This window comes from Semicossyphus pulcher, unplaced genomic scaffold (genome assembly GCF_022749685.1).
Source record: "Semicossyphus pulcher isolate SPU_LCO1_2020_fin unplaced genomic scaffold, fSemPul1.0.p SCAF_2, whole genome shotgun sequence".
In the NCBI taxonomy this organism is placed as follows: domain Eukaryota; kingdom Metazoa; phylum Chordata; class Actinopteri; order Labriformes; family Labridae; genus Semicossyphus; species Semicossyphus pulcher.
The window spans coordinates 3,800,404-3,826,702 of NW_027211693.1; the positions used below are offsets into that span (position 1 = coordinate 3,800,404).

General features: G+C 43.8%; 1 protein-coding gene across 2 annotated transcripts; it reads left to right on the plus strand.

Annotated features, from left to right (window-relative positions):
- The first annotated feature begins 635 nt into the window (after positions 1-635).
- On the plus strand, positions 636-26,286 carry maml1 (mastermind-like transcriptional coactivator 1). 2 transcript variants are annotated; one of them, XM_069670578.1, is made up of 6 exons: positions 636-691; positions 1,601-1,904; positions 13,517-14,878; positions 17,725-17,973; positions 18,532-18,661; positions 21,622-26,286. In XM_069670578.1, the coding sequence occupies exons 2-6, from the start codon at positions 1,608-1,610 to the stop codon at positions 22,707-22,709; spliced, it is 3,126 nt and encodes a 1,041-aa protein (XP_069526679.1). In that variant the 5' UTR covers positions 636-691; positions 1,601-1,607; the 3' UTR covers positions 22,710-26,286. The 2 variants fall into 2 exon arrangements, with proteins under 2 accessions (XP_069526679.1, XP_069526678.1); XM_069670577.1 differs by lacking the exon at positions 636-691 and having other exon boundaries at positions 1,569-1,904.
- The last annotated feature ends 13 nt before the right edge of the window (positions 26,287-26,299 follow it).

Here is a 26,299-nt window from a genome sequence, read left to right on the forward strand (position 1 = left end):
AAGTGGGCGGGACTTTGGCTCTTAACTGACTTTAATTTTTTGTTGTCAATGATTGCAGAGGCGTAGGACAAATTGTTCCCCGCCTCCTTGATGAGTAACAGCTATCTCCAATCTGATCTCCAATAATCAAGTACAATCAGCGTATGTAGTTTATTTGTTTTAAATTAGTCATAACTTCTGACTGATTTTTTCATTATTCCCTGTTTCACAAAACCGTTTAACCAGAGCCATTTAAGTTTTCCTCAAAAACCGGCTTCTATTGGCTGCCTCTGCTGTCAATCATGAGTGAGGCGGGAGTAGGGACATTCCTCCTGTCGCTGATGGAAAAAAAAGAGAAAGTTTCCAAGATGGCGGAGTAGACCTGCCTGTCCGCTGGAAAACAATAGAAACAGCGCTGAGGGACGGAGTTAGCCCGTTCTAACTGACGAATCCGTTATCCGCTCTAAAACCGTACATTTCCCGACTCGGGTTCGGTCAGGGGAGGTTTATCCGCGCCGGCACCTCGGAAGAAATACATTTTAAGTATAATGCTTTATTTAAATGTTTCAGGCTAGCCTCTTAGCTAGCTAGCCGAGCGATAGCCCGTCTACCCAAAACATAGTGTTAGCAGCTAGCGGCTAACGGCTACTAGGAGGCGGAGGATCAGCTGTTAGACAGATGCTGTAGAAGAGCGGACAGCAACACTTTCACAGTAAGTGAATTTGAAACTTATTTAAGCTTTAATTGTATGGAAAGCCATTTCGTTTGTTTTCTCGTGTAGACATTTGTAGTGTTTGGTCAAATAATGAATTTATTAGCTGAGTAATTGCTGCCAAGTTTGTGAAGAAGCCAAGTTGCTAGCCAGCTAGCTCTTCGTGAGCTAACCAAGCTAACTACTAATACTTGAGCAAAATAAAGTTTCAGGCAAGTTGGAGACCCGTTATGATGCTCTTATGAAAATGAAATTATTCTTTAATAAATAAGTGGAAGTAAAATAGAAAATCAACGCGAACTGGCTTCAAAAAAGTCAATTTAAATGGCATCTGTTATAGTTTTTAGGGAATTTTCGACGCTCCAACTTTGATTTTGAGTGGAGGAATGTGCTAACTTAACTTAGCTCAACGGGGGTGAGTTTGATGGCGAGACAGCACAGTGTTTCATTGATTGAAAATTAAATTTAGTGTTACATTCTTCGAGAATTGGTAGAAAAAGTAGCTGGCTTTGGTTTGTTTTCATACAACAGGGATAAATCGGATGTTTGTGTTTTTGATTTGGGGTTAAACTCGGGCGGAATGCGGCTCTTGTAAGGCTCCTCTGTTTTACACAGCAACTTAAATGAGCTGTTGTATATAATACGGTTAATTGTAAACTCTTGGGCTTAAATGTGTAAAATGCACCCAAAAACCTTCATTTTCCTCTCCGGCAGTGAGTGAAGGCCATTAGCAAGACAAAGGTCGCCTGCATGGAGCCAGCACAGGAGTCTTTGTAAAGGGCGAGGGGGGGTGTATAGACGCCCAGAGTGAAAAAGAGCCTAATTCAGCATTTTATGGACGCAACCTGAGCCGGGAGTTTACTACAAGTCTTTATTGATGATGGCGGATTTTGTTACACCGCGACACAGCGCGGTGATGGAGAGGCTCCGCCGGAGGATCGAGCTCTTCCGGCAGCATCACAACAGCTGCGAGAGCCGCTACGAGAACGCGACGCTGGAGCGGCTGGAGCTGGAGAGGCAGCAGACCTTCGCCCTGCACCAGCGCTGCCTGCAGGCCAAAGCCAAGCGGTCCAACAAGCACCGGCAGCCCCAGACGAGTGGAGACCAGGCCGGACAGAGAGCACCAGGCAGCGGCGGCGGTGGAGGGAGCGCGGAGCACGGGGAGAGCGGAGGGACGGCGGCGGAGCAAAGCAGGAACAGCACCCTGATAGCGGTGAGTGAGCATCGGACGCAGACCGTACAGAGGCAGGCTGGCTGTTATAGAGCACAAACACATTACATGCTGGATGATTAACACAACACCAAGAGGGATAGCTTCAGATTGGCAGTGTTAATCAGGAGTTACAGATTAGATTTAGATACCTTCAATAGGTTTTGCACCAGTGATGGGAATCCCAGTGAAACTTGAAGTACAGAACTATCACAACATGTTTTTTTGATAATGATGGCAAAGACCTGAACTACATGTGTAAAGACATGAGTAGTTGGTAATATAAACCAAACCACACTTGTTCACAGCTGATTTAAACTTATTTTATATGGTCTTATTATTTGATTTACTGTCAGTATATCTACACTGCAGAAGAGTAACAAGCAAAAACACTTTCTGCTAACATCACTGTCTAAATATTAGAAATTCCCCTGTTTAAGTCAAAACAACAGGGGCATTACATCATTTAATATTTAATCAATATCTCTTATAAACAATAAAACCATTATTAGCATAATTAAAATAGGATTTATTGGAGGGCTATTAAATCAGACCATATTATTTCAAGATATTTGGCCCAATAAACTGGCGACCGAAAGTCTGTGTGCTACTGTATGAATTAAAATCACCTTAAGGTTGATATTACGCTCAAAATGAATATCGTAATAATAATAATAATGATGATAACATGTCATTGTGGAATTTGGATAAAGAATCTCAAATCACATAGTAAACCAGGTAATATATCTTTTTTTTATAAGAGCAAAATCTTATCATTTTCAAAAAAGGACGACCCATAAAGTATTTGAAGTTTTAAAACTTTGAATTTAAGCTGAAAAAAATGTTTCCAACTTTAAAGCAATACAGCAAGTTTAAGTGTTTAGTCCGAAGTGGTTAAGTAAACATTGACCAGAAGTTCATGTAAGACAGAAGATGTGTGAGTCCTGGTCAAGTTTGGCAGCAACAAATATAATATAGAAGGTTTTTCATATAAAAAGCTACAGTTAGAGACATTTAACATCACAAACACAAAAAATAATATATAGTGCATACAACCAAGAGACAGGAAGCAGGAGTGAGAAGGAATCCTTGTAAATAATATGATTTCAAAGTACTGGGTACAGATTCCAAATACTCATATTTTATTATTATTATTATACACACATAATTATACATAGAGACTACGAATAATCCAAGAAATATTGATAAGACGGTAATCTAAAATGCGTCCACATATTTTGTAGATAGCGTCTGAGGGAATCTGTGGTGTGACTGAGCTGTTAGAGATGAGATCCCGTGACTGTAAGTTGAGTTTCTTATGGGAGAAAAAGGTCTGAATAAGCACATCCAAATAATTTGTTCTGAAACTAGGAATGCATAGTATTGGATTTTTGCCAATGTCACGTGCTGATATTTTCCAAAATAATTTAGGTGGATTGAAGATGCTTTAACAGATAAATGCACCTTATCTACACACCTCTCTTACACATCTCTTGTTCAGCCTGGTGTTAGATGTGTTTAGATTAAACTTAAATCTATGAAACAGACTTCTTTAGTGTCTAACTTAGATATTTTAGCATGCAATGACAGCCTGACAGAGTGGGTTTAAAATGAGATGATCTGAATAGTTACCTGCTTGCATCACCGCTTGTCATACCAGCAGATGCAGATACAGAATTTCTAAGTCTTTATTATCGTGCTTCCCTAACTGAAACTGATGACACTGACACAGTGACCCACAGTCTGCACGTATGGAGGGTCACACATAAACATCAGGTATCTTACACACACCTGGTCTGACAGTTTGTTTGACGCGTGATGTCCAGACTGCTGTGTTTTAATCAAAGGTGATTGATCGCTGCCTCTTCTGAAGCTGCTGATCAGAGAAATCAATTCTCTCTCTCTCTCTCTCTCTCTCTCTCTCTCTCTCTCTCTCTCTCTCTCTCTCTCTCTCTCTCTCTCTCTCTCTCTCTCTCTCTCTCTCTCTCTCCCCCTGTGTGTGGGAGACACACACACACACATGCACGCACACACACGCACACACACACAGAGGTTTATGTGTATCAGTGATTGACAGACAGAGGAAGTGTTGTGGCTGTCTGGTCATGTGACCTCTGTTTCCTTTTACTCTGGTTGTGGTTACTTTGACAGACACAAACTGGTTTTAGGTTCACTTACATTCATCCTGCGTCTGTGTCTTTGAGCGAAACAACGGATCCAAACCTGCTCTCGACTCTGACCTTTGACCTCTTTTGGTTTAGTATTTGTTGGTGTTAAAACAATTTGATTAACAGGTTTTCTGATGCACAGCTTATCGGTTTAGAACCTGTAAGGGGCATTTATTCTTCTTCTTGTTCACTTTATAAACTAAACAATTAGTCAGACCAAAAATCAGTTAATGGTTTAAACAGGAGCAAAAAGATTCTTGCTGTTGCATGACATGTATCTGCTGACAGGTTAACCAAACACCCATCTCTGATCCCATCGGCTATAGTCCTACGACAATATAGCCTCTGGGCACAACGGTGAACATGCCGGGGCATGTGGAGATAAACTATTTCCTTTTCCGCGCGCTGCATTGTTTACAGAAAAAGAACCTGTTTTTCTTGTGATTGACTTAAATTAACGGCTCTTCAGTTTGCTGAAATAACATCATGATGCAGATTAGGAACAAGTCCAAATGAAGCTTTGTCAGGTCTGTCCTCAAGAGGAGAAGAAAACTACTTTAAATGCTCGTTTGTTGAACGAAGGGCGGATCGATCTGATGCGGTCAAGGAAGTCGGGAAATCTAAACGCTGAAAGCTTTCGTGACACAGCGTCAAGAGAATTTATGTCAAGTTAAATTTTAGACCTAGAACAGATTGTTAGCTGTTAGCTGTTAGCATGCAGCTGTCTGTTTTTAGAGATTAATAAGAAGCTAAATCATCACCAGATCACGCTGATGGGAGCTGTGATGTCATTACGGCGGATTACATTCTACCTGCTTTTGCTCTCCACACGGACTGTTTCTCCTGCATGTGCAGCCTGCTGATACGTGATTGGTCAATATTACTCGGACTACAAGCGTAATTCAAACGGAAACTAGAACATTTGCCATCCCAGAAACCCACGTCCCTGTGTACAGACTCTTCTCTGTAGAATCTGTAAATAGAGATTAACCAAACACTAACCCTAAATTAGATTAAAAGTGGCTGTAGGACATTTACAAAATATCTGAGGAGCTTTTGGCCCCACTATGATAAATTGGATTATTTTCAAAACTTCAGGGGCACTTAAAATCAAGAAATGAGTGTATAAAGTTGCTGTTTTTAGTGTGAAATGAGGCCACCATGAACTGCATACAGTAATCACCACTTTGTGCAAACATGAATGAATATAAAACACACTACTAACAAATGCAAAGCTATGATTCCTGCCTGTTTGGTGATGGTCTGCTGTTAAATTGCAGTTAATTTGATTAGCTTCGGTTTAATAACTTTATTTATACAGCACTTTTCTGAACAAGATTACTAAGTGTTTCACAAATGAGCTGTTAGTTGTCCGTGGTCTGGTCTTATTCATGACACCAAGTCAGCAATATCCATGGGGCTATTTTTTGCAGCAAGAGCAGGTTTCGAGGGGGCAATCTGAGATTTCTTGCAGCAATTTTGCCCTCTGCCCCCTTTTAATTTCAGACGCTGGCCATCTCCACATGGATTGACAGGTCCTGCTGTTGTAAACAACAACTAAATCTTATCCATTAATATTTATCATTCTGTTTTAGTTTGTTTACGTTAAACACACTAATCTGTTCAGTTCAGTGGCACAGAATCCTTATTTTTAAATCTAAAAATCAAACTCCAGGCATCGCTTTCAAGGACCTCATCTCCTGTCTCAGACTGAAATGTTATTATTTTAAATGGTCGATGCTAAACTTTGCTTTTCAAGTGAAAGTCTCACGTGAAAATATTAAAGTAATGAACCAGTATTTTCAATCCTTTCCTGGTTGAATGTACTTCATTCTCTGTTCAGACTGTATGTGGACTTTGTTCTGCAGCTTTAAGGCAGAAGTCAGCTTGATATGTAGGTTTACTCCTCCACTGTGCTACAGTCTGCACAGGTTCTGTACGTGTCCACTGAGACGAGAATGTGTGTGTGCGTGTGTGTGTGTGTTAGCAGAAACAAAAACAGGAGAACAGTTTAGAGTCCAAAGTCCATCAGATAGCTGAGTCTTACAGCAGGTGAGAGACTGCAGGTGAGATTTATGAGGTTATAATGCAGCTCAAGACACCAAACAGGCTGCAGGACTGCATCAGGACTGAACATACCTCTTTGTGCATATTTCCCTTTTTGAGTTGTTTATTATAAAGACCTCTGTCCAGAGCGAATAAGTTGATCATAAAAACAGCAAAATGTTCTTTATCCTCACGGGAACATTTAGTCGACAGAAATGTGCCTTCCTAACCTTTGTAAAAAAAAACAGTCGCATCCTGTTTCTCCTCCAGCGTTGTGTGGTCACCTGCACTGTACTTGACTTTAAATTACGCCCTGTGCAACAGTTAGGCTTAGATGACACTTTAATAAAAGGGCATTAAAACAAGCGAGCGTCATCCGTGATCGGACAGTAAGTTGATTGAAAGGTTTCGTTCTGACAGACAGGTCCTGTTTGAATTACAGAGCTCTCCCCTCAGCCGCAGCATGTGTGGGACAGAAACGCGGCGCTGTCCCCGCCCTGCAGGTGCAGATTGAGCTCAGATTTTGTGCCAGCGGGGCCTTTCAGAACAGACGGAGGGAGACGTGATAAATGTACATCTGACAACGGCATGCTTGATTATTTGTTTCCTCATCATTGCTTGGTAACAGTCACGGCTTTTCAAGTGTTCACGTCGGACATCATGAGACTGGGCGCAGCTACGACGGGTGTCGGTCGCTGCACTCTGTATGAATTATTTATATATATATTTTTGTATGGACAAATAACTAATTTCCCTATCAGATTCTGCGCCCTATATATGTCCTGCCTTTCACTTGTTTCTAAGCTAAAAAAATACAGATAGTATTTGACCGTAATTTCAGCCATTTGTCCGGAACATTGAAAGCTTCCAGGACACGTGGACCCACACAGATTACCACAGATTTACGTCATTTTGACAGTGCTTTACGTTCTAATTGCAATCCAGTCAAGAAAAGGACTCAGGCTCAGCCCAAGCGAAAACAGAAACTCAGTACTTTGTATTTGTCAAATATTTAATTTACACAGGATTATCCAAAAAATGGTACGCTTTGCAAATCCTGCAGGCGATCCTTTTCTTTGCAGCGTTGAGGGTCAAATGCTCCCGACTTCAGAGGTTTTAGGACGCGGTGGTGTCACATCGGCCGCCGCCATTTTGCTATGTTTAGTTTACCTGCCGCTTCCCGGTCACTGCTTTGCATGAACTCTCAGCAGAGATAGTGAGGATGTGAGATGGCTCAGCCCTCAGCAACTCGGCTTCAGAAAACGATGTTATGTCCGTGCACAGCATGAAAAACATGCAATGATGTAACCAACTTGTTGCACCTCCACTGCACTTGCTGATAAACATCTTAAAACACTGATAACCCTAATACATAGAGGAATTAAAAAGTTGTCTTAACTTTGCCGTGACGCAGCCCTGACCCCGGCTAACGTCTTTGTGTTTGGTGAGCTCAGTTTTGGGGGAAATTGTGTTTAAATATGATGTTGAATATAATATTATGGCAGGGTTAGGGGTCCTTTTTTGGCATTAGTATCCAGAGTACTGTACGAGGTTCTGACGGACACTGAGTGGGTATTATTATTATTATTATTATTATTATTATTGGTCTTTTTTAAGCTACGGCAAGCACTCTAATGGCTCTTTTATTCATCCCTGTTCATAGACTGAATATACTGTGTTAAATCTAACAGATGTCAGTAGCCGTCTTTGACAGGAGTACTTGAGTTCTCTGCCCTCTGTATCTGTCGTGGACTCGGTGAGTTTCAGCAGCGACAGACTGGCAAACACAGAGTGGAGTCCTGAGAGGTGACTCAGTCTGAGCAGAAACCCCCCACCGCCCCCTCACAGCTGACTCATCACTGTGTGTGTCCCTGTGTGTGCGTGTTTGTGCTGAATATTAACACTGTCAGGAAACGCCTCGCTCTCATGCTGCACCATGAGGAGGCGGGGCTACATCACTTCTGCTGAGCTGTGATTGGCTCCTGTAGTAGTGATGTCACACAGAAGGTCAAAAAACTTTAATGCAGATGTTGAAACTAAACCATATTATTTTCACCACAAACATAATTCAAACTCAGCGTTTATGAGAGTTTAGAGGCTGAAAGCTCAACTACCACCCACTAAACATAAACCATAAGGACACATGTCGCTCTGTCTCTTCTTCTTATCCTGCTTATTGGTTTGAAATCTGCCCAAATCCATTACTTATCTATGTCATGAATGTTGGAGAAACTGCTGGGATGTAGAGGCAGATCATTACCATGTTTATGGCTCTGTTCAAAGTCACAAATAGGAAATTGCTGCAGTAAAAATACAGGTCAGATATCAACCAAAAAGCAACTTAAAAACCAGCATGCTGTATGAACACTGAAACTGATTTCTCTGTGATATCAGACATTAACATCAGCCTGCTGCTTCATCAGTTTGGTTCTAATCTGTATAATCAAAAGCAAACAGAAAATGTGATGAATACCGATGACAGCTATGAAGAACTAAGAACTTAAGTGAAATAAAGAACTGTCCCTGCACTCAAACAGAGATAAGCTGACGTAAACACACCAGATATTTGGGATTTTTGTGGCAAAGCCAGAGCTGAAAGTTAGAGGATGAGTCACTGTGGAGATATTCAGAAGCTCTTATTTATCAGCCTGTAATGTTAAATATGCAGACTCAGTTGTTTTAGCCAAAACAAAGCTCTCAGTGTCTTCTCAACAGACTCATCATCCTGCAGAAAAATGCTCTGCTCTTTTGTTTTTACATCCTCAAAGACAAAGCAGACGATAATGAAAACCACAGAGGTCAACTGAACGCTGATCAAGACATTTTTGGGAAGCATAGTAGCGACTTGCCAGTCACAGGTAGCCCCGCCCTAAATCCTCTCCTGCTCTCTGGTCTGTGTGACTCTCAGTGGGAGCATCAGTGACTAAATGAACATCATGCTGTGTTGAAGAAGACTTGAAACCAGAGACTGAGACCATGAACTCATTCTCAACACATGAACAGAGAAGTAGGCTCATTTTCACAGACTTCTATATAGTCAGACTTGTTTTTGCATCCAGTGGAGTCACCCCCAAGTTTACTTTTAAATAGTTATTTGATGCTATAAAGGGGGGCGTAACCTCATGATTGACAGCCCTGTTGACAAATACCTCTCCTGCAGTGTTCTGTTCCTGAGTAGCACACGCTCCGGGGGGCTTTAGGCTTAAATTTTGTCCCACGAGAGGAGGACACACATCTTTATATACAGTCATTGGTTTTATCCCAGCAGTATTCAGTTTACAATGGGGAAAAAAGGGCCTTCTTTCATTAACAAGAGTACTGTCACAAGACAAGATAATGATTATTTTGAGGAGTTAATTTAACCAAGTAATTACTGATTAGTAACATTGCCTCTCACATATAATTAACTGCTCTTTTAAGCCCTCCTAAGAGTTTAATGTCCTCCCTGTCAGTTATTTTTGTCCAAATGTTTCTTTCTCTTCTTTTTAATTTGAGGTTATAACAATGTTGACGATCCCTCTGGCATCAACTATCCTTATTATAGTTTATTATCAGGCCTAAAACATCCTCAGTTGTTTTTAACTATTCCTCCCTTTCATACACCTTTCCCACCTAAGCTGGTGCGTTGACGCGGGTTTTTCAGACCCGGGAAGACCCACTTAAAGATGCCGATTGTCTCTTTTCCCATTGCCAGTGAAGTATCCTCCTGTCGGTCTCTCTTCTGCTGCGTTACCGTCTGACGCTGTTTCAGGCGCATTTGTGACGTCACATGTTACGGTGGTTAGGTCTTTATTGTATCTGTTACTCATTCAGTCTGTTTATCAAAGTCGCCGCCGACAAATTTGGAACGATGTTGAGCGCTGCTCGGACGGAGGCGGTCATTTGACCTGCGTCTTAATGCAGATTGTAACCTTTCCCATTAAGCAAAAAAGCCGGGTGTTAGCAGGTGTTAGCAGGTGTTAGCAGGTGTTAGCGGGTGTTAGCAGGTGTTAGTGGGTGTTAGTGGGTTTTTTGACCAGTGGGAAAGCAGCTGTAGTGAGTAAACCTGGATTCAAAGACTAGACCTGCTGAACTGTCCTTTAGCAAAACACTGAACTCTCTTGCTTGTAGCTGACTGTGACCTTTGACCTGTAAACTCCCTGTGGAGAGAGACAGTTGTTTGACTGGAGGGGGGCCTCAGTTGGTATTAGTAGCAGTGGTATTCTCAGTTCAGTAGTATTAGTTGTAGTACTCTGAGTAAAAGCTGTTGTATCCAGATTACAGCCCAGTATTACTGAAGCTCTATGCAGACTCCAGGGACTCAAATACCCAGAATGCCACTGGTGTGCTGAGTGCAATGGCGTTGCAGCTCTGGCAGGACCTCCACCCACCCTGTCCAACCCCCCTAGTCGGTCCTGTAGCCATGGTAACAGGGAGGGGGGCGGGGTCAGACCAGTATTTCAGGTTTAAGAAGTTGAATGAGTCACCAGAATTTCCTTTTCCTCAGGGCAGACACACTGCGCTCTCTCTGCCCATCAGAGTGTCTCTTTACCCCGACTTCCCCCACCCCCACTTTTTTTTGTTTAACCTTTTTAGTCATCCTTATTTGCATGACGGTCATTCCACACAACTTACCATCTCAATCGATTGCTTAAAGGCAACACGCTCCATTGACAAAGCACGCAGAACACCAGTTTCTTCTCTTCTGCTGCCTGGTTCAGTTAGTTTGTGTTACTGTGTGACTTTGGTGTTTCAAACGGTTAGAATTAATCCAGAAACCTTTTTGTGTAACACAGAATTACACAAACAAATCAAAAGTGTTTGAGGCAGCGGTTAATCAGCAACTCCTGTTTCGTGTGAGGTAAAATGAGTGGTGTGTGTGCAGAGAGCGATGTAACGTCTGTGTGTGGTTAAAACAATCCTCTTCCTCTGTAACAAAAAGGTCTATCTCTGTAGGGATCCTTTCTGTCATGTTGTCACACACTTAGAATAACAATCTGAGCCTGTCAGTGGAAACAACAAGAACTTTTAGTGGACGACCTTTGACCCATCAAGGACTATGTTGCAGCCATTACAGCCTGTTTCACTACAAAAGGGCAAATTTGACTTCAATGTAAACACACAGTACAGCTCTTGTTCACACAGTATTAAAGGAATGATTTGCTAAATCTTCTTAGTGAGAATAGACAAAGCCTGTATTCAGTCAGAGGAGATATAAAGGGTTAAACTCTCACTTGAGAAATACACAGAAGAATGAAGATGTTGAAAGAAATGCTCAAAGTTTATCATCCTCTTCAGGAAGACTCGAGATGATAAATACGTAAGAAATAAAGACAATACATTTCTGTTCCTGCTGGTTTTACAACCACCGGCCAACTCGTCCGTCCAAGTGTTTTCTGCCATTTTGGCAGCAGTCGGGCTAATCAGGAAATTCTCAGCATACTTTAGTGAAGACGTCAGATTTCTCCTCTCTGTGACGCCACTCGGCTCATGAGGCTGAAGCTTTTTATCTTCTTATCTTTCCTTCTTCACCTCTGAAGCGTCTTTGTTTGTGTTATATGAACATGAACATCAGGAACACAATTCCTTGTTTGTTCTGAAAACTTAATGATCAGGAGAGTTATCTGAGGAATCTTTCTCTCTTATAATTACATCCTGTTAGGAGCATAGCAACGATTTAACACCTTTATTAAAAGGGTTTAATAACTTTAGAATCATGTGGATCTTTTAGTAGTTTGACTTACCAGCAGCTTCTTCTGTTGGATGTATTTTGATGCATCTTTTTTAGTGTAATTGTTATTCCTTTGATACTCCTGACTCCTCATCTAGCATCAACAGGGTTTTCATGTGTCAGATACTTGGATAGTGTTGGTATTTGGCCATAAACTAAAGACCTTCCCATCAGTCTCAGCTGTACTTTCTGTTAACTGCTAATTGTCTACTCTCATCTTGTACCAAATCACCTCCTTGGTGCTACCATTAGTTCTGGAGGTCCCCTGACTGGGTAGTGGTCCTTTCGAACTGAGCTACAGGGGTCAGGGGTTAAAGTCTTTACCTGGAACACAGCTTGTTTGGTTTAATTTATCAGGCTTAATACTCACAACAAGGAAAACCTTTACTTTAACTCCCAACTTGTTTTTTACATGAACTTCTTATTGAGCTTCTTAAATACTTGTTATAATGATTAAATTAAACTTTTCTTTGCATCCTTATTTAACTTCCAGATGTTTCTTTGCAAAGAGTTGTGCTTCTCTCCCTGCACCGGTAGCCACGTTCCATGATACCCTGCTTCAGTTTGCAAAGCATTCTGGAAATGTTTTCTACCACTCCTTTTGAAGTCTGAACATGTTGGACGTCCAGATGACCAAAACCCTCCTATCTCCCTAACCTTAAGGGAGGGGTTGGTATTAGGCTCTGTTTTGTGAAATGTCCACAATTTAGCAAAACGTTATTGAATCCAAATAAAATCGATCTCCCTTCATTTGAAGGAAGCTGACACCCAGAGATCTACAGACACCACAGGCCTGAATAAACACTCTGCTAACAGTTGCTTTGTGTGAGAGTAATCAGGTTATCTGAGGTCAAACATTAATAGGAAATGACAGAGGTCAAAAGGTCAAAGCCTGTTGGAAAGCTGACATTTCAAAAACAGGTTGTCTCCATCTGTCTGCCTCTTCTGTTTAACATCATGACTGTAAACAGCAGAGAGCTTCACCTGGATTCACCTGTCCAGTCTTCTTCAGGTGTTTGACTTTAACACCAAGCGTTTGAGGATCAGCTGATGTGGAGGAAATGTTCCCATCAGATCCGGCGGGTCGTGCTGCCTGCAGAGCGGGCAGATGTGATCTGCTGACTGCTCTGAGGAAGCTCTTTGTTATCTGCATTATGTAAGCCTGCCTGCAGCTGATTCTATTAACAGCAGCAGATTTTTACTCCGACCACTGCTGGCTCGGCTCTCATCACTCTGTCCGCTCTGCTGCAGCAGCTGCAGCGCCCCCTACAGCCAGAAATCTGCTCCTGCAGACACTGAAATAGAAATTCTGTCATAATTGGACAGCTGGCTTCGTTACTCAGAACTCTTGAATAATCTGATTTCGTGATGATGATATCTAAATTAAGAGATTGTGAACTACGACAGGAATTGTTTCTTTACATAATTCAGCCAAGAGTTGAAATGATCTGACTTGTGTGCAACTATTTTATAACAGATGAATCTTTTGTTAATCAAAAATGCTAAACATCCAATGGATCAAGCTTCATCATTGATTCACTTCAAAATAAACAGAATACTGAAAGAAGACTGAAGCTGATCCAGATTGTTGGTCGAAGACTGACAGGATTTGAACTTGTTTTCTCAGAGTGCTATTTTTGATGGCTTGTTGTTGCTTTTATTAATTCTCAATGGCTCTGTTTGTTTTCCAGCTGCAGGAGACAGTAAAGAGGAAGTTGGAGAGTGCTGGTTCTCCGCTCGGCAGAGATCAGGTCAACGGTTTCAGCGATGGTTACCCCCCTAACAAGAAGGCCTGTCTGGACAACGGCACCACCAACGGCTCCCCGCTGGACTCCAAGCTGGGAGTCAGCGACTCGCTGAACTCCAACGGGACACACGGACCAGCAGGGGAGTCGACGGACAGCAGGGAGGCGGGTTTAGACTTCCATCGGAAGGAGATGAAGCAGGAGCCCGACGACATCCTGCCCATCATGCCTCCTTCAGGAGGAGGAAACAACAGCCTGTTTCCCGACCTCAACCTGAACGAGCAGGAGTGGACGGAGCTGATGGAGGAGCTGAACTGTTCTGTGGCCTACGAGGACATCCAGGACATCCTCAACGACGGCTTCGAGGACCGCAAAGACCCTCTAGAGCTTGCACCGACTCCAGGTGGTGCTGGGGCAGTGGGAGGAGGAGCAGGTGGAGGGGGAGGTCAGTCTTCACAGGGTCTGCTCCCTCCAGATCTGGTCAGCGTGAAGACAGAGTTCTCCCCGGCCTCCGTGGCCTTCGAGCAGGACACCCGCACCGGCTCCCCCCATGTCAGGTCCACCTCCTCTGGGCCTCCTCCTCACCCCACCAGCTCCCCCGTCGCCTCCTCCTCTGCCTCTTCCCCAGCTCTGCCACCATCACAGCCGGCTCCTCCTCCCAGGCAGCTTCAGCCTTCCACAAACCACCTCCTCCCCCCAGGCCCCCCAGTGCCCAAGGACCTGTCCCCTGCCCAGCAGCTGCAGCAGCTGGCGGCACAGCAGCAGAGAGCGCAGCACCTTCACGGACAGATGCAGCACAAACAGCCACAGCCGGGGACCAAGTTCCACAACCAGGGGCCCCATGCCCACCCCCCAGCTTGGCCCCAGATGGCCAACAGCTCTCAGAGCCCACTAGGGGGCGCTTTTGGTATGGACAAACCCACAAGCCCCTCCCTATACCCGCAGGACTTTAACCCTAACGCCCAAAAGCAGCTGCTGATGCCCTCTCAGCCAAACAAAGGTTCTCCAAAGGCGGGGACCGGCAGCTACATGCCGGGGCCCGCCGGACACCCCAACATGCTGGGTCACCCGACTTCAGGGCCGCCTCTCAGTCACCCACCGGCGCCAGGGGCTCAGGCCTCGGCCGCCATGCTGAACTACAACAACACCAAACCTCTGTCGCACTTTGAGGCGGGGCCCGGACCACCGCGGCCCCCCAACACACAGAGCCAGAACAAGGCGGCCCTGCTGACGCTGCTCAGAAAGCAGCAGCAGCAGATCAATCAGAAGAACAGCATGAACTTCCGCCAGCACATACCACACACACAGGTAAGAAACACACACCACTGCCTTGCACAACAGCACGTAAACACCCACAGGAGGTTTTAATCGGACTCTATTTTACATTCTTGTTTATTCAATAATATTTATCCAGAGAAACATCGCTGTGTTCAGAAATAGTTACTTTAGGCTTCATAATTATCTCTCAACCTACAAAGACATTTAACATTTTAATGGCATTTACAAGCTCAGAAAAAACAGAGTACACAAAGAATAGTTCATGACATGTCCAACATTTTGCACACATTTTCATTATTTTATTATAATTGAGATATAATTGCAAAAAGGACAGCAGGTGTTGTTTCTACTTTAACAATCAGTTTAACTCTGTGGATAATAGTATGAATGAACAGTAAGACTTTAAAGGCTTTAAATTCACTCTTGTTGAGGTTTAAGGGGTCGACTTTCTTTCTCTCTCTCTCTTAGCTTAGCAGAAGCTAACTGTAGCATCGGGCTAACATAACAGCGCTAAAACAAAAACAACAACTGTACAAACTGATCAGAGTGTTCCTGCTCTGCTTTCATAACCAGGCCGGCAGCACATTCCCGGACTGTATCACACTCTCTCTCTCTCTCTCTCTCTCACACACACACACACACACACACACACACACACACACACACACACACACACACACACACACACACACACACACACACACACACACACACACACAAAGGGCTTCATTCCCCAGATCTGAATAAAGGAGAGGAGCTCTGCAGATTCTTAAAGGTCTTTAAAACTGAATTTTTACCACATTAAACAAACATCCTGGTTTATTTTCAGATGGTTAGCACGAAGATTAAATTGGACATATAGTAGGCTCAGAATATATATGTAATAAATAAACCCAAACACAGCTCCACACTCCCACACAGCTGTGGTGGACTGATGGAGGCTGAACAGGCTGAACAATGAGAGTCTGTTGCAGCGGCACAGTCTCCTCATGGCTGAGTTAGCATGGATACAGCGACTTACACGACTCTCTATAGATAAAGACATTTAGATTTCAATTATTTTTATGTTCTACATTTGGTGAAGTTAGAATGACCACATGGAGGGGAACTCCCCAAGGCTGTCAACAACTGGATGGACAAGGGATAGTAAAAATGTGAAGGGACATCTGGCCTTATTTCAAGTTAATTTGATGACTCATTGGCTAATGTTAGCATTAAGGACTTCATAGCTAAAGTTACCTTTAGCTCCTGCAGCGTGTTAGTTTTACACGATACAATAGAAAAGATGTAAACTCCTAGCTAGCATTGATTGATTGATAGCTTTTATTTGGAACATGAAAAGTTAACCTATACATCATTTCTACTGCAAAATTTACCACAAAGCAAACAGTACAAGTTTGAAAAGGAGTTTGATGAAATATACCCTTTTTATTTCTACCCGTTATCTGCGTTTAACTCTGACATACCCAAGTTTTATGGACAATTTTAGTCCTTTTCAAAACCCAAATAAACTAGCTAGCCCCTAGCACATTAGCATGCTAACTAGGTAGGCTATGCTAACAGTTAAGCTTTCCAAAAAGCCCGGTAATAGGAGAGGTGTAAATGCCCTGCTTAGATTACAGTTAGTAAGTTTTCCTGCATACGCCGCAGCCTGCTGATATGTGATTGGTCAATATTACTCGACTACAAGTTTAGTTCAAAGAGAACATTTGCCTTCCCGGAAATCCACGACCCTGCCTACACATTCTACATTTCTATAGAATCTGTAAACAGACAAGAGGTGAATACAAACTGTGTCCTGGTATTTGTGCTGCAGGAGTCATTATAATCATTAGGATCAGTGTGTGCAGCATGGATCCACACAGTGAAAGTCAAACTGGCCTGCAGCCAGAGCTGTACTGGTTTCAGTCCAACAGGTGCAGATGGAGACCAGTACAGAGCGGTTGGTTGGAGTGTGTGTGCTGTTTAGTGGAGGTGAAGTCGGGCTGCAGCAGGGAGGCCTTTTGTTCAGCTGCTCAGCCTCAGACCGGCCGGGGCCCCACGCTCCTACAGCCACTGTGTGTGTGTGTGTGTGTGTGTGTGTGTGAGTGTGTGTGCGTGTGTGTGTAGCAGCAGCTGGTTGCTCACACAGGGGGGTGAAGCGAGGCAGTGACAAAGCAGCCTTTCATATTCTCTCTCTCTCTGTGTATTTAAATATAGCTGCTCCTGCTCCTGCTTGTATTTTTCCTCCGGGCAGACGGACTCTCTGTTCCTGCTGAGCTTCACACTTTATCATCACTAAACAGAAACTATGAAACATGTGCCACCTTTAGATTTCATCCTGTTAACCCTCCACACTGACCGGTCAGACGCGGTGGAAAGTTACTAAGTGCATTTACTTTATTCAGGTTCTGTACTTTACTTGAGTGTCAGGATTTAAGCTACTTTCTACATTTACTCTACTACACCTCAGAGGACAAATTGTGCTTTTTACGTCACCTCATTTGTAGGATTAAGATTATATAATACAAAATATTGCAGACAAATACGTTGTATATTATAAATAATTACGTTTATAACATTTAAACAAGTTCAAAGGTTACAAGGAAACCATTTAAAATGCAGTAACAGTAGAAAGTAAAAGCATTTGAATAAGATTCAATCATATAAATCAGAAAATACAAACGTCTGCTGTCCTTGAATTTTTGGACTTTCACAGGGTGTAGGTAGCTTGTCTTAAGACGGGGAGTTTGATCAGTTCTCTGTGTAAAGATCTATAAAAACTTATCTTGGCTTTGGAAAGTCCTGGAAAGTTTGTATCACGATGACATCCCTGATGCTTGCCTTAAATAATCACTCTGAAATAAATAATCTTAATGTTTATTTCTGTCTCTCAGGACCAGAACACCTACCCGGGTCCGGCCAACACGATGGCCTCTGCACCCGGAAACAGCGCCATGGCGGCCCAACAGGGGGCCAACACCATGGCAGGTAATCACAGTAACGCAGCGTACATGAGCAGCCAGGCGGCGGTGGCAGCAGCACTGAAGCAGCAGCAGCAGCAACAACAACAGCAGCATCAGCAGCAGATCCTGGAGCAGCAGAAGCAGCAGTACATGCAGAGGCAGCAGCTCATGGCTGAACAGGTAACAACATCGACACCTTTAACACGGCACAGCTGAAGTATTGGTTCGGCTTTTACCTGTGTTTTTCCAAGTTGTAAAATGTTGGGATGTGATGAAGAAGAAAGAAAAAGAATAATATTGTGAACACTAGAGGGAGCTGTTTGTTCATAAAATGTATAAAATGGTAATGATGTCACACTGCTCTAAAGATGGTGTGAATCTTGTAGCAGAAGTGGTCAAATATATAAAGTGCAGGTTGTTATTCTATAACTTTACACTTCAGGTGCAGTGTTCATTCTGTTTGTGAATGACAGATTCACTCTTGTTCATGATCAGTTCAGTTATTCGCTCCTTTGACAGTCGTGGCAACTAGCCTTGATGTTTGGGTAAGAGAGACGATTAGAAAAAGTACTACAAAGTCAAGAGTAACAAACATAAAATGTACTATTAAAATATAGAAAATATCTGTTTGAAACTGAACTAAAATTATAATATGAAATCTATCATTTTTTGAATCTACGGTTCCCATCAGTTGTGTTGAAGTATTATTTTGACGTCGTCCTGTGTTTGTCCGTGCAGGAGAAGCAGCGGCAGCAGGACCAGCAGCTGCAGAGACACCTGACCCGACCGCCCCCACAGTACCAGGACCAGCCGGGACAGCCGGCCAATCAGAACCCTTTCCCACAGCCGCCGGTCAACCAGTTTACAGGTAAGACAACAGGAAGTGGCATCAGACTGTGTGGCCACGTTTAGCTCTTCTTTATTCATCAACATTATCTCCATCAGCCTGTGAATAGATGTTCACCCAGCCGGGGGCGTTACAGGCTGCAAATATAATCCCAGATGTTTTTCACACACACTCCACATTTAACTGATTCTATGACTCTAATGCTCGCTGCTTGTTAGCAGGTGTCTGCTGCTGCTTTTAATTGCCATAGACTGTAGACAGACTGGACAGCAGAGAGTTTGGGTTCGGACGCTGCAAACTTCTCCTTCCAGAGGACAGAGGAGCCTTTTCTGGGAATAGAATCCTCACTGCCACATTGACATTACCTGTGTTTGAAAAGAGCTCTTTACTCGAGCGGCAGCTGAAAGTTTGATGTAACTGGGTGGAACAAAACACCTTACTCGATCCTGCTAGCTTTAATGCTAACCCAGCAAACATTAAGGCTTCATTCACAGCAGATAACACAAACTGCACACACAAGAGCAGCTTCTGCTCCTTTGTTCCTTTTTCTTCCTGCAAATTTCCACCAGGAGCATGATGGGAAATAATCTCACCAGGAATCATGTAGTAGTCTTTAAATAGTGACCATGCTAGATACTGAATCTTATAGTCTGTGAGTAAAACGTCTTTAGATATGAGAGGCGGTCGGCCTCTTAGGTTAAGGCGATATTTAACCTTTACACACTCGTTGAGGATGACAGTGTGTGGCGGCAGACTTCATCAGGTTTCAGAGCAGAGGAGGAATTCACTGTGATCTCTGAAGGCTCAGTGTGTACAGTCATCCCTCTGTTCCTCCTGAAATATAAACCTTTAGTCAGCTGAAAGGTTCAAATACTGGTCAGGCAAAAGTCTGTCACACGAACAGCGACGGGAGAAAATGATTCTGCAGACGCTGATTTAAACATCTGATAGGTGTGGGAAAGCTGTGATGCAACAATAGTATGTCTCCTTGTTAGTGCGACAGTTATAGAATAGAATATTTAGATCAAAAGTTCAATTTAATTCTGATCATTTTCTTTCACAAAAACGTGTCGAACTAAACTGATATGGATATTTTTTTCAGAGGTAGCACTGCACCTGAGATTTAAGTTAAAATAAGTGATTGTTGTCAACAAGACTTTTAGTTATGATTGACAGCACGAGTTGTTGATCGTGTATGTTGTTGTTGTTGAGGACAAATGCTCCTCTGTCTGAGTGTAAATGACGCTCACCGCTGATTTGAAAGGTAAATCATCATCTGAACGTTTCATCAGAACTGAACAGCTGCTGTTTGTCCTCAGCTGACCGACGCCGAGCTGATGCTGTCACTTTCAAATACAGACTCTTCATAAAACTGTCATCTGTGATTCATAATGACAGAGTGGTAAAATAATCATGAACAGCCTCTAATACTGCTGGATTCATAATGAAATGAAAGCATGAATACAAACAACGTTTCACAGAGAAGCTCAGTGAGTCTCACTGCTGGGGGGCTGACCATCCTGTGTCTGTTTCTTATTAAACCTACTTTCACTTCTCAGTAATCGGTTCATTGACACAAACTTGTTATTTGTTTTTCGAGACCTGGGGTCCGTTTCAGAAAGCGGGTTTAGTGAAAACTCTGAGTCTGTTAACCCTGAAATGAGGTAAACTCTGAGTTTTCCGTTTCACAAAGAGAGGTAACTTAAGCTCTCGGTCAGTTACCGTAGTAACTGTGTCTATGAACCTCACCTGGTCGCGAGCAGGTTTTCTTCAGGACACTCAGAGCTTCGCTCCGCCTCCTCCCTCTAGAATATAAAACCCTCATTCACGTCCTCGTTCATTCAGCCCGTCTCACGCGTGTTTCAGCGGTTACAGATTAAAAGAAGAAACATTGCGTCTTTGACCGCTTTGCAAAAGTCTTTTATAATTATGATAAAAAAATCAAAAGACAAATCTGCGTCAAAGTCATCATTTGTAGATTTTCCACCACCACTGCCGAGAGCGCTCAGATAAGACGCTGTAAGTTATTGGATTTATTTTTTAAACTAACACATTCAGTTTAATCAACATGAATTATAATGTATGTGAAGTCAGCATCATGTTAGGGATAAAGCTGATGCTCATTAAAACAGCCACTGAATGATATTTAATCTGTTTCATATTTAAAATCTGACTGAAGTGAGGTTCAGCCATGAGCCTGTTCTGCCTGAGCCGCACCTTTCAATGATGTTCTGCTGTTTTATTTTTAGCTGCTTCCATGTATGTTTTTCTCTCCCGCTGCATTGCTCCTAAATTAATATACATTTTAGCTTCCGGTCGTGATGAAGTATTAAATAAACAGACCAGTTCAAACTGACGCGTTCACTCGAGCCGCTTCTCTCTCTTTTGCAGCAGCAGCCGTGTTACTTTATGTTTCTAAAAACATGCTCGTATTCGCTGAACGTCCGCGTGAGGATTTCGAGCTCCACTGGTGTGACGTAGGAGGACCTCTTTTTGTGTACCGTTGCCATGGTGACTCGTGGTGTCGGGGCTCCATTAATGCTGACTTTTTATAGTCAGCGTGCACGCACTTAACTCTGGCTGAACCTACTCAGAGTTGATTGCACTAACTCTGATCAGCTGTCCTGAAACCAGAAAGCCAGTGAATTTTAACTCAGAGTAAGTCAAACCTCCGTCCGGGGTTAGGCTGAGGGTTTGTTGAACCTCCTTTCTGAAACGGACCCCAGCTCCTTTTTATTCTGTTTCTTTTAAATGATTTTTTTTTATTTTGGACTACACTCGGATATAACAAGGTATTTACAACTTCACCGTGAGATCTGAGGAAACTCTGAAGGACTTCTTTACATCGTCTTTACAGAAGAAACCCTGAATAGTTGAGAAGTGACTCTTTATCTGCAGCTCTGCGACATATGAATAAATAAATAAATAGATTGTATAAGACTCGTGTTGTTTACAAAATCCTGTCTCTTGTTTCTCCTCAGCTTCGTCTCAGCCAATGGGCAGCGTCGGAGCAATGGGAGGCCCCGCCCCTGGATCCCAGCGTATGTTCCCTCAGAACCAAGGCATGATGGGTATGAACATGGGTCAGGGCGGTGTGCCGGCCGGTGGTGTAGCTCCGCCCCCCGCTGCGAGTCAGGCTGACATCAGTCTGTCATCGTGTGGGGGCCCAGGGGGCGGGGCCGGTGTGGACGTGCAACAGGCGATCTACAACAGCATGAGCCTTCACCCAAACCACCCGTCTCACCCGTCTCACCCGTCTCACCCGTCTCACCCTTCCCACCCGTCTCACCCGCCCCAGCAGGCCGGCCTGCAGCGGCAGACTGTGGGGCCCATGAGCGCCTCCTACAGGCAAAATCTCCTGGCTCAGCAGCAGCAGCACCTGAAGGCTCAGCCCAACGCTGCCATGTTGAAGCAGCAGCAGCTCGCCGCCGCCCGCATGCCGGGCTCCATGCAGAGCAGCATGGGGGCCAACCTGCCCGGCTCCATGCCTGGTGGCATGCAGGGCCCCCAGAGCGCCGCCTGGCAGCAGCAGCTGGCCAACCAGACGCCCTCCAGCAACGCCGGCCTGCCCCCCAACGCCTTTAACAACCCCCCCAACGCCTTCCACATGCAGCAGCAGCAGCGCATCCCCAAGATGGCGCCTGGCGCTGCACCATTTGGTGCTAACCCCGGTGGGCGTCCAATGGGAGGCCTGAACCCTGCGCAGCAGATGATGCAGACAAACATGGCCGCCGCCCAGCAGAGGGTGCCAACCAACCCTCAGAGCCTCGGCCAGCCGATGGCCAATCAGCAGCAGACTCAACAACAACAGGCCAATCAGAGCCAGGCTGTGCTCCCAGACCTGGCGGCGTTCGGACAGCCGCAAGGAAACGGTCGCCAGGGACTGCAGTGTAACCAAGGTTACCAGGTGAGCAGGACTGCCAACCAGCAGCAGCAGGTGTCGTTCGGCTACAACGTAGCATCGGGGAGCTTCGCTGGTGAGAGTGAGCTGGTCGACTCGCTGCTAAAGAGTCAGAGCACGCAGGAGTGGATGGCCGACCTCGACGAGCTGCTTGCCAGTCACCACTAGTCAGAAACACCTGGAGCACCTGAGGATCACCTGTCTGCATCTGAGACTTGGACCCTGCTGAGAGGCTGCACTGCTGAAACTAGAAATGATTGTTTCGGGTTTTCAGACCAGCAGCATCACTGTTCTGATCCCTACATCCAGACAGGTCGTGTGTTAGCGTTAGCCGCACAGCTAGCTGCTGCCGAATGTCAGTCTGCTCTCCTCTCTGTGTCTGAGTTCTGCTCTGAATGTCTGCTGGTCCGTAGAAACATGAAGGTTGTTGGTAAATGTTTTGTTTCCTCAGACGCTGATCTGATGTTGGGTGAGTGTGTCACATGCTCATTCATCACAGCAGAATACGCACACACAGAGACACACAGAGACACACACAGATGCATCAGCCAGCTGTCACGTCCCAGCGCAGGGCTGTGCAGAAACATGGGGAGGTCCGGTTCTCCTGCTGGTTAGAGATCTGTCTCCTCTGTCAGCTCATGTTTGCCCAAAAAAACTTCAGTTCAGCAGTTCGAGGATTTTAAACCTCTCTGCTGAGCGCTGAAGGTGCATCAGCTGAATCACTGGAAGATGTAAACCCATCCTCCTCACACCAGGCTCCATTCAAAAAGACAGCGATTTAACAATGAATTGCCTGGTGCAGAGTTACACACCCTGTAGAACAGAACTGAAAGTCTTTCCTCATCCTCCAGGGTCAATACAATGTTAAGAATACATGAAAGTTACTAATGTGAAGACACCAAACATGTCAGAGTTTGGATGCTCGTCTCACGTGTTTCTGAGACGTTTATTTTTGTTTAATTATTCACAAACTTATTAAAGCAACATTTATTTTATCCACTACATGTTTCAGTTCTGTTTGAGCAGCTGGGTGTACATCTGTAACTGAGCGATTCATTACACTGCAGACTGATGTGATTCATTATAATATTGACTGGAGACTGAAGGGAGGAGTCGTATTAAGACTACTACTGAACACCTGGCTCAGTGCTGAACCACTGAACCTGCCCCACAGCGCCACCTACAGACCGCGGCTTCAAACCTTTTGAAACGTGGAGACTAAACTCCTCAGAGTGAAATAATTCTTTAGAACAGAGCTGTTCAATGAAAGTTCACACTTAAGCATTATGTGACTTTAAAGGATCATGCTGCTGTTTTTGCAAGTTTTACTGTAAACCCAGAGTATGTTGTCTTTTCCAAAGCAGACACCAGACGTAACAGGAGTCTGGTGTGTGTGCAGAGAGCGATGTAACGTCTGTGTGTGGTTAAAACAATCCTCTTCCTCTGTAACAAAAAGGTCTATCTCTGTAGGGATCCTTTCTGTCATGTTGTCACACACTTAGAATTACAATCTGAACCTGTCAGTGGAAACAACTTTTAGTGGACGCACATTTTTCTGAAGGATTATGTTGCAGCCATTACAGCCCGTTTCACTGCTGCGGGCTGAAGGAATCTACTGGAGACATTTAAAACGTCTTGTTTAAGTCATTTCAACCTTGACAACATCTAACAATAGGACCCATGTTTCTAAAAGCTGTAATTAGCCTTTAATTATAAAACTCAAGCAGCAGAAACAGAAGGAGCTGCGTCACATCACGTCTGCCTTATTTTACTGTGCTCTGTTTACCACCACATGTTACTGTCATGAAAAGCAGACATGAAGTCTGAGCCAAACATTCATTTTCATACTGTAGGGAAATATGTGCAACACACACAGTTATTTAAATACCTACAACACTGCAGCTTGTTTGTTTAGGGAAATGAGCCGCAGTAACGTAGAGTGATCCTGTGCATCCTCTGCAAGATGTGTTGTTGCTCCGCCGCCTGTAGAAAACCTTTATATGTGCTAAACACCAAGAGGTTTCCAGTCGGTCCAGAGCGGCGGTTGCTCCCACGTTCATTAGACGGACAACTCTGACTACTCGACAACATTTCTTTGTTTATCACGTCGAGCCATCTTCAGAAAGAACATGTACAGTGAAACTTGCAGAAACACCAAAGTGTTCCTTTTAAAATGGAAGTTTAGGAGCAGATGAAACGAGCAGCAGAGAGACGGGAAACTCAGTGAAACGTTCTGAGTACCAATCCCATACCTGTGTTAAAATGATGCTACTGTTTATGGGCAACAAAAACAGATCGATTCCCTGTGAAATAATTGGATTATTCGGGGCTGATCAATCATGGTATCGATCGGTGCTACTCACAGAGAACTGATGGCACATTTCAGGCCGGGTATCATCCCCACTTCTCCTTCAAAGTAAAAGCATTAAACCGTCAGCTCCACTTCCTGCTGCATCAGTTCAATGTATTTCTCATCCATCACGCTGAAGTGCAGATTTGAGGTTTAAGGTTTCGCATAAAAAGTTCTCATGACAATTTCCAGATTTGATCCTCCTGTATGTTTATGTTCACACAGGAAGTGATGAAAGACGCACAGAGTTTGTTCAGTTTTATAACACTGCTGTTACATGTGTTAATGCTGCGTTCAAGTGCTACATGAAAAGAGAAATTCCCAGCCGGCTGCACATATTACTTATAAAGAGTGATGACTTTCTTTGCCCTGAATAGAGTCTGCCAGGCTCCAACCTAATGCTGCGTACGTGGAGGGTTGAGGCACGAGTTAAAGGGACGCGTTCAGTCCTGAATGTTTGTTTCACTCTTGCTAACGAGCAGCTTGAAAGGTTGAGAGGTTTTCCGCCTGAAGTCTGGATTCAGGGTAAAATGTCCCCTTAACCCACAAACACAAACATCCATTCAAATTCTGGATGTATTCAGCTATAATTAGCTGTTTACATCTTTACCTTTGCAGGTGTTTATGATGCTAAAAATGATTTAAAAACTTTATTTTCATATCTTTAATGAAATATTAAATAAATTCCCTGATTGGATCCAAAAACCTGCAGCGAAAGCTCGGACTTTCCTCGCAGTAAGAAAACATTTTGAACGCAGCATGTCGGCCTGAAATCTGTTCCCAAACTGGAAATGTCATCGTGTGTCTCCTGATTCGACTGCAGATTTAAAAAATAGTGAAAGTGTTGAAACTACATCCTGTCGGGTCGACTGCAGACGAGGAATTCAGAGCTGAAGATGACGAGGTTTAGTGTTCTCGTTGTTCATTGTCATCTTTAAATTCCTGGTCTGCTGTCCCTGCCCTGTAACTGTGTGAAAGCCTGCAGCATTTAAGGCGGATCTGTGGTCCTGTTAAGGTGGAACTGTGACCTGGTCGTTCTATCTACTGTACTGTTCATAACGTGTTCAGTCGTTTGCAGACATGTTGTGTATTTTATGTGTAAAGTTATTTCTGCATAACGAACGCTTGGGGCTGTTTGATGTGTCCGTCTGCCGCTCTCCTGCCGACCCTCCAGCTTCGGCTCGGCCCGGCCCGGCCCGTTAGGTGTTCTGGGTTTAACTGTTGTGAACGGGCTCTGTGTAAATGTCTATAAATATATTTTTTGTATGTAAGCCTTTCCTAATGATGTGGAGAAGATAGATGTTATTTTTATATATTGCAGCGGAGTTTTTGTAAGTATTTTATACTTTTGATATGGTTCTCTGTAAAACAAGAGTATTATGTAAATATAGTTCTTTAGAAACACGTC

Coding starts and splice junctions, on each gene's coding strand:
- maml1 (XM_069670577.1), top strand. CDS start 1,569: ATGATGGCGGATTTTGTTACACCGCGACACAGCGCGGTGATGGAGAGG. Junction 17,974..18,531: donor AGCAGCTCATGGCTGAACAG/GTAACAACATCG, acceptor TTGTCCGTGCAG/GAGAAGCAGCGGCAGCAGGA. Junction 18,662..21,621: donor GCCGGTCAACCAGTTTACAG/GTAAGACAACAG, acceptor GTTTCTCCTCAG/CTTCGTCTCAGCCAATGGGC.